At 36.2% G+C, this 8,428-nt stretch overlaps 1 protein-coding gene across 1 annotated transcript; it reads right to left on the bottom strand.

Moving 5' to 3' along the window:
• Positions 1-7,013: 7,013 nt before the first annotated feature.
• On the bottom strand, positions 7,014-7,830 carry LOC112508997 (coiled-coil domain-containing protein 1-like). Its single transcript, XM_025113866.1, has 2 exons — positions 7,670-7,830; positions 7,014-7,356 (listed from the first exon to the last, which is right to left on the bottom strand). The coding sequence occupies exons 1-2, from the start codon at positions 7,828-7,830 to the stop codon at positions 7,014-7,016; spliced, it is 504 nt and encodes a 167-aa protein (XP_024969634.1).
• Positions 7,831-8,428: the final 598 nt, after the last annotated feature.

The following is an 8,428-nucleotide window of genomic DNA, read 5'->3' as shown; positions in this document are numbered from 1 at the left end:
GTGATGTTCGTGGTGGATCTGGACCTACATATGCTGGTGGACCTACATATGCTGGACCTACATATGGAGCTGTACCAAGCAACACAGGCTCCTCAACAGCCTGTGGTCACACTGCAGCCTATGCCACATGGGAAACCAGCTGAAGTGCTTCATGCAGAGTCGCAATGATGCCCTGGACTACACCCATGGTTGTCAAAGCATGGATTTGCTCTTAACTTAAGCACAATACAGTACATAAGGAAGGGAAATGTATCACATATATAGTACATATGCAAATACAGGGAGGGGTGGGCTGGGGGGAAGGGGGACCCAAGAAGGTATAATATGCTGGAAAACATGTATAATATAAGGAAGGGAAGTGTATCACATATATAGTACATATGCAAATACAGGGAGGGGTGGGCTGGGGGGAAGGGGGACCCAAGAAGGTATAATATGCTGGAAAACATGTATAATATAAGGAAGGGAAGTGTATCACATATATAGTACATATGCTGGAAAACATGGCAGAGATAGATAGAGAGAGATTATTAGCTTGAATGCTAGAGCAGCTCTTAAAACACACAAGAACAAGAAAAAGAAAGAAAGGTATTTGTCTTTTTTAAACCAAGAACAAGAAAAAAGAAGAAATGTACTCGTCTTTTTAAAATCTAAACTACATCGTTCAAAGAAATAAAGCTTTTGCACACACTCTTTTTCTTGTAATCTTTTTCTTGGGTTATCAAAAGAAAAAGGAAAATAACACATACCAATCCATATTGAAACTGGACCTAGGCAGTTCTTCAAATATTGATTTTTTAAATCTGAAATCAGGGTCTTTCAAAGTAATCTCTTTTGTTTTTCTATCACATAAATATTCGACCAGTTCATCCAGCAGGACCCAGAAGGTATAATCATGAAACTAAGGAAAAATGCAATAAAATAACAAGACTTCAAATTGTAGCTAATCATAAAAAGGAAGGATCGGTTGATTCCTTCCRCTTGCTGTAAACACAAAAGAACTAAATACCATGAAAGGAAAAACCCATATGGAATTTCCAAAGAGGCTATAGAAAATAAATCATATGTTCTTCTTCAATGGTAAACCCATTAGAACAAAATCAACCCATTTGCAGAAAATAAAGTAGASAATGACAAAAACAAAATCAACCCATTTGCAACAATAGAGAAGAAAACCGAATACCTAGAAAGTCGGTTGGTTTGAAGYTTCACGAAATCAACAGAGAAGCATATACGAAGATCCCCTCTTCTTTTCTTTGCATATTTATGAAATCAAAAGAAGAGAAGAAATCAAGAAATCGATTAGGATAGATATCAATAGAAGAAAGAAGAAATCTCTTGGAAATCGATTACTATACCTGAAGAAAACTTGAAGAAATCGATTAGGATGTCGCACCGGTTTCGTATGAAGAAGATTATCGATTTAGGGTTTTAGACGTATGAAGAAGAGTATCGATTAGGGTTTTAGACGTATGAAGAAGAGTATCGTATGAAGAAGAGTATCACTTAGGGTTTTAGACGTATGAAGAAGAGTATCGAATGGGAGGGGTAGAGAAGGAATAGAGCCTCTTACCATGGTAAGATTGATTTTTGTTGCTGACTGTGGTAAGAGGACGGTCAGCAATTGTTTTTTTTTTTTTTTTAGTAAACACTTTTACCTCTTACCCGGGTAAGCATCTCTTAATGGGTAAGAACCGGGTAAGAGGCGGTAAGAGGTTAGTAAACGGGGCCTTAGTGTTCAAATGCTATCCATATTATCAAAAGAATTTGGCATCAACCACAATGGTGGTGTCTGATTGGTTAAAAATGTCTGGAGGTCTCAGGTTCTAATCCAATGAGCAATAAAAATCCTTTTGTGGCCACAGAGGTTCAGATTTGGTGACTTTGCAGGTGGTCGCCCTATGATTAATCGACTCACATAACAAGTTGAATATCTAGATTAATAAAAAAAAAACTTTTAACGTGATTTATAACTACTTGTATACAAAAATATGGTTTAAAAGTTAAGAAAACGTTTTTTACATTTGGAATTGAACCAATTGTCTTTTATTATGAATGCTGATTTGTGGAATTACAACTTTTTTCATAAGTTTTTATATTAAAATAACTAGTTGTGTATATGCGCAATGTGTTAACGATTTTGAAGTTTCTTTGGTTTTATTAGAGAAAATTTAATGATGATATAAGTTACACTTGGTCTTTATATATTTAATACAATTTAAATAAATAAGAGTTATGGATCCAATTACAGTCCATCGATGAAAAAAAGTTATATGACAATTTAAAATCCAATATATTTAAAATTCATCATATTTAAACGACTTCACAAATGTGTTCGATTTACACCAAGAGCAAAGAATCAAGGGATCGAGAGCGAGACCCAGAGTTCTAGAGCAATTGACTGCGAGATGAATGAGAGAACTTTTAATAACTTATGCTGAATATCAGTTTGAATCTCACCATGGGGGATGAGAAGAAGACATTGAGGTATGAGAGGGTGAAGACATGAGTGAAAAATGTCAAAAGTATCTTGGGAACATGAAAAAAAGGGTAATAATGCGCATTCGTAACATACACTATATGTTATTTTAATTGTAGAATAAGATATTTTAGAACTGAATACATAAAGTAATAGTACTTAATACATTATGAGTTGTTTTTAAGACTTTTAAAACGTTGTAAATAAATGTATAATACTTTGTGTATTATTATTTTTTTTAAACTTTTAATAAATCTGACTTATAAAATAGCATAAATATATACTGATTTGTGGAATTACAGCTTTTGTCATAAGTTTTTATATTAAAATGATTGACGGTAAAAGTATGAATTTACAAAATAAAGAATAATTTTATTTAATTAAGTATCAAATTAAATAATAATATTTATTTTAATGTTCCAAGTGTTGGAATTCACATGCAATTATTTTAATTTTGGATGCTACCTCAATCAATATATATATATATATATATATATATAATGTATATAATTTTAAAAATAATAAAGATTTTGTATGGTATATGTAAAAACAAGATCGGAATGGTTGGTCAAATGTAGGATTCCCATGTGATCCAAAAACACATTGGCCACAAATTGTTGGTTTGTGAGTTCGTGTCCTTTACTTGTTCAAACCAAACTTTGCCACTGATTAAATCAATCAAAATATATGATTTAAATAAAAAGTTCATTTATATTGACAATGTAAAGCAATCTAATTTGTTTGATTAAAGTTATGATTTTTAAGGACAAGACATTAATGCAATATTTTTATTAAGATAATTGTTTATTTCAAAGTTTACATCAAACATAAATCAACGTTTGCTTTTGGAGATTTAACAATTAAATATCAATCAATTTTGAAATGATACCGACAAATAATAAAAAAATAAATTATATTCTTTTGTTCATATGTTTTGTTGAAAATTTTGATTTTCGTTCCTAGTCTTCATTTATTACTTTGATAGTTATTATTGTTGCATTTTGTTTTATTTTTCGTCCCTGATTCTAACTATTATTAAAAAAACCCCGTTAAATGAAGGCTCCTTTAGTCTTTTTCTTTCTTTTTGTCTATTATTTTTCTTTCATTGCAATCAATATCCCACGTCCCCACGCACGCCCTCTATCATCTCTCAACGACCACTGCTATCAATTTCCACTCTCCCCATTGAAGCCCGGAAACAAAACTCGTTAAACCTTTCAAAACCTACAAAATCAAAATGTGAAAATCATTTTTGACGCGGATGCTAGTATCTCTTACTCAACTTCCCCCATCATGACTGACTTGCTCGTTTGTCATCACGTCCCTCCCCCCCCCCCCCCCTTTTCTTTTGCTCGAACTCCATAGGTAAGTTGCACCAAGCTATTACAAATTTTTTAAGTTGTAGGCTTCAATGGAGGCATTTGTGAAAAAAGGGCTTTTACAGAGGAAAGTTTCTTTAAAGAGATGGAGAAAATTTTGAAAGAGTAGAGTCGGTTGGAGAATGGTACTTTCTTTGCATCACCATTTCTATTTCCATATTTTCCAACCCCACGTTACCTTATTTTTCCGACCTCGTTTGCATCACGTAGCCAGTTATATACAAAAACACAATTAAATGTGGGTTAATTGTGAGATGTGCCTTTAAGCTTCAAGAGGGCTCTCTTTGAGCTTCGAGATCAGAGGTGTTGGTTCAAGTTTTCAATCAATTATGTTCCATCTTTTTCCATTGATTTTCATTTTTCCCTCATATGAGTTATCCAACAAACCACGGGGACGAAGAAGAGGTCGTTGTCGGAGACGGTGGGTCATGTGGACGGAATCGATTGGACAGACTCTGTGTATTTATATGTATATATAATGCATTGATATAAATAATATATGATATAATTGTTGGTCCCAGCCGGATCTACAAGAGTTATAGGTTATCGGTTTATAGGGGGGTGAATACAAACACAGACACTTTCACTTTTAAAAATTATATATTGATAAAGAAGATCAATACAAATTTTACAGATTGTTTACGGAAGAGATATGGTAAAAAACCTATCTAAATAATCTAAGGTACACACAATTATAAATAATAAAAAGAAAAGATTTGCTGCAAAAAATAAAGATAAGAATCAAAGTGCTCTTCACTTGTTCAAAGTGGTTCTTTCTCTTAAACAAAGAGTAGAGAGAGAAGTAACTTCTTAGATAAGTTAGTAGTGATGATGATAATAATTAAGAGGAGAGCACTCAGCTATTTATACTCATTGCATTAAATGTAATTCAGAAGGTACAAAGCACGTGTCAAGCTTTAGGAGGAAAGGTTGTCTTTTTGCTATAGTAAACAATCCTTTTGGTTGTATATGAGCAGTCATCTTTCCATAAAGTAGGTAAGCACTATAGAGTCAATGGAGTGGCTCCGTACTGTACTATACTCTAGAAAAGGTATGGGTTTGTCCATTGTGTGAGGGAGGACAAGATAAAAATAATCACGCTTGGTAAGGTTCATTTGATCATTGAATATTGGGATGATGCTGAAAGGTCTCTTCAGTATTTGCTGAAACTTGAGCAGTCTTCACACATATATGGATGAACTTATAATCACTGAATGCCGCTTCAAATCACGAACTTGCTATAATCTTCAGCTTCTGTCTTCGACATTGTTGAAAGATCTGTGGTATGAGTTTTATCTTCTTTAAGTATAACGGTCTCTGAAGGATTTATAATACATGTTCAACGATCTCTGAATAGACTCAGTGATGATCGTTGAAACTGAATAACATAAATACTATACATAGTAAGGTAAGAGGGATCATCATCAAATCAATGAGAGAAAGAATCAACAATCTCTCTTATTTGATGATGACAAAGCAACATAAAGAAAATTGCCTAAGTTATAATAATAAGGAAAAGGTACAAGTAAAATACATGTCCCTTTTAATTATTTTGGGATCTTTTTCATTGATATAGTTTACTGATGTAAGTTTACTTACGTTTGTAAAGGATTACAAGTTGAAGAGAAACAAACACAAATGTGATAGCAGAAACTGAAAGCTTATTCATTGACTGAAAGTTGTCAGTAAATGAAAGAGAATTGGAACTCATAGATACTTGTCCCTATTACTCTTTCCAGGGATCTTTTTCAGTAACACTAAAGATATCATTGTATTTCATCATTGGAAAAATTACAAGTGTTACATCAGTGATTTCTAGACTTATTATATATAGATTGTACACTTAAAGAAAAGAAAGGAAAACAAGATTACAAGATAGAAAGTTAACTATTCTAAGTCGCTGAAGTTTATATACCCTGGTACATATTCTCTAAGCTTATTACTTCGTAGTAACTCCTTTCAGCTCCTGCAGTTCATCACTTCACCAGGTAGGTCATTGTCCAACCAAGATCGGAGATACTCAAGGTGGTCTATTGGACACAGGTGGAACTCAGATGCTCGCTAGGAGTTGTATTCTCCGTCAAAGTCGATGAAAATTAATTCATACTCAAGTTTCATATGCATAGTGTTAGGTATGTAAGGACCCTTTGATGGAAGTGTCTAGTTCATCTTTGAGGTATCTAGCTTATTTTGATTCTTTAGGATTTCCTCTAAGGAGAACTTTTTTTCATGTTCATTCTTATGATAAGGTCCATCATTAGGATCTGAAAGGTTTCTTCTTCTTGTGGCAGCTTCTCAGGCACTAAAGGGAAAACAATAAACTTTGACACGTTCTTGAAGAGTTCATTCAGGATATCTTTGATTATTAGCTGGTGCTTAGACTTTGAACGTTGAATGGCTTGTCGAATCTCTAGCCATTCATCATAGCTGTACTGCCGAAAATATGAAGGATACTCGTTGACAGCCTCAAGGTTGTACCATCCTTCATTCTTCCATTGATAGTGACATTTGAAATCTTGTGGGGACTTATTCTTTACTCAAATCTTCCTTCATACCATCTCTGGTTGCGGCCTTTTAGTGTCAGTGCTCTCTGATGTTCACGTTCAGCTTGGGAGAGCAGTTGAGCCTGAGCCTTGACCGGTTTTTTCTTCTTCAGCTTCCCTTTGGCCAGAGCTTTAATGGCTGGAGAGTTTGCCAGCTTTAAGATGTCTTCCATCTATTGTCATTTTACACGTAGCTTTTTTTAGGCCTTGAGGGCTTCCTTATGTGCACCATCTATGAGGAAGTCAAACTCACCACAACTAGAGTAGAAGAGGGATTGTTTACTCCAATTTGGTTGAGTTGACTCCTCAGCTGAGACTCATTCGTTGGTCAGAGAGAGCTCCGAATGTTGGAATAGAAAGAATCCTTTCATCTAGAGGACCAAGGGGGATCAAAGAAGAATTTAGGAGAAGGAAGGCTTCAGTTTCAGATGAGAAAGGGAAACAATTGGAGCTCTAAGCGATCTTGGTGAGATCTATCTTCTTGAAGATGACAGATAGATTGTCCTCTTCATCGACACCTTTGTTTTTGCTGGAGGTATGTTGGCTCCCTTTAGATTTCTCCCGCTGGGATGTAGATTCCTTTACGGAGACACCCTATTGAGCTGGTGTCGGTCATGAGTGATACTGAATTGTGAAGTTGTCGTCATCATTGTTGTCTTCATCATCATCATCACTAAGGTCCTGTTCAGCGTCAGGGAGAGGAAGATCTTCATCTGCATCATATTCCTCATCACCAACACTTAATGCAGAGGTGATGGGAAGATCTTCGTTAATAGTTAGAGATATAACGACATCATCATCATCCTCAGCGTTAGTATCAGCTTTAGCTTCGTTAAATGTGATGGCATCCTCATATTGAGGGATCACAGCTAGAGGGTCAGCATCAACCTCAGTGGCAACAACAGTTTTAGCTTTAGTTTCCTCGGTAATTTGTTCAGGCTGGTCTTTCTCCCTTCTTTGTCATCTACAAGAGAATAGGCGAGATCATTAAGACACTGCAAGAGGTCTTTGGTGTAAATCTTGAGGTTTGAAAGAGCCTCGGCTTTTGCAACAAATTAAACTCGGTCACTCGATGAAGAGTTTGGAGGTCAGAATCAGTAAACGAAGGTTCAAGGACTGGGGTCGGACAATAGAGAAGCGTCAAAATCTACCGTAGGAGCTCGCCATGCCTAGCGAGCTGGACTTGCACTTCATCGGCCTTGCCATTTAAAGCATTGATGGCCTCAATGTTGGTGCCTACTTCAATTTGAACTGTGTTTAGCAGTTACTTTACTTCACACACCTCATCTTCGACATTAGAGATGTCATGGGTGAGGTCTTCCTTGGTGGGCATGTCTTGGTGGACTTGGTCAATTTTGTCCAAGACTGTCTCCACGACAGGGAGGAGAAGGTTGACGTCCTCAGCCATGTCATGGATATCCGTCTCCATGGCTGTGGGCTTTGATGCAGGAGGACATAAAATGAAGAAAAACTTGAGCATTAAAAAGGCTCTAAATTGGAAGAAATGAAAGGGTAGGGTTAAGATGGAGTACTTAAAGGGTCCTCAGTGCCATCCAAAGGATTGGCACTAGTGGACTCAAAATCGCTTTTGAGAGTATAGGAGTCCTATGTCTGAGGGACCTTGAGAGGAGCCACTTCAGGTCCTTTAATGGGTGCTTTATCATCCATGGGGAGTCACTAGCACGTGTAGTAGATACTAAGGGAAAGGGATAAATGAGAATGACTGAGAAAAGAAGTGTGTGTTCAGTAGTGGCGATACTAATATTCTCATGTTCAGTGATTTGGGTCACTGGGTGGTTGAGTGACTTGCCACGTGTACGACAATGTCTGAGGAAGAGCTAGGAGGAGGTAGCAGAGAATGCGCCTCGGGGATAAGGCTTGTTTCAATGACTGAAACCTATTGAGAGGTAACAGTCAACAACTTGGATGACCCCTGTTTGGCTTTCTTGGCCCTCAAAGAAGGACCACGATGGGCTTGAGATTGTGTCCTCTTCGAGGATAAGGTTGTGGTGGTCGGGATAGACTAA

This window comes from Cynara cardunculus, assembly GCF_001531365.2.
Source record: "Cynara cardunculus var. scolymus isolate 2C chromosome LG 3, CcrdV1, whole genome shotgun sequence".
NCBI classification, from domain to species: Eukaryota; Viridiplantae; Streptophyta; class Magnoliopsida; order Asterales; family Asteraceae; genus Cynara; species Cynara cardunculus.
The sequence above is the reverse complement of the archived record's forward strand: the minus strand, read 5'-3'. Positions and strand labels throughout refer to the sequence as shown.

Excerpts from the sequence above, each read along its gene's own strand:
- LOC112508997 (XM_025113866.1), bottom strand. The coding sequence starts at position 7,830 with ATGGAGACGGATATCCATGACATGGCTGAGGACGTCAACCTTCTCCTC. Across the intron at positions 7,357-7,669 it reads GATGAGGTGTGTGAAGTAAA|AAGGGAGAAAGACCAGCCTG; the intron begins GTAACTGCTAAA and ends TAGATGACAAAG.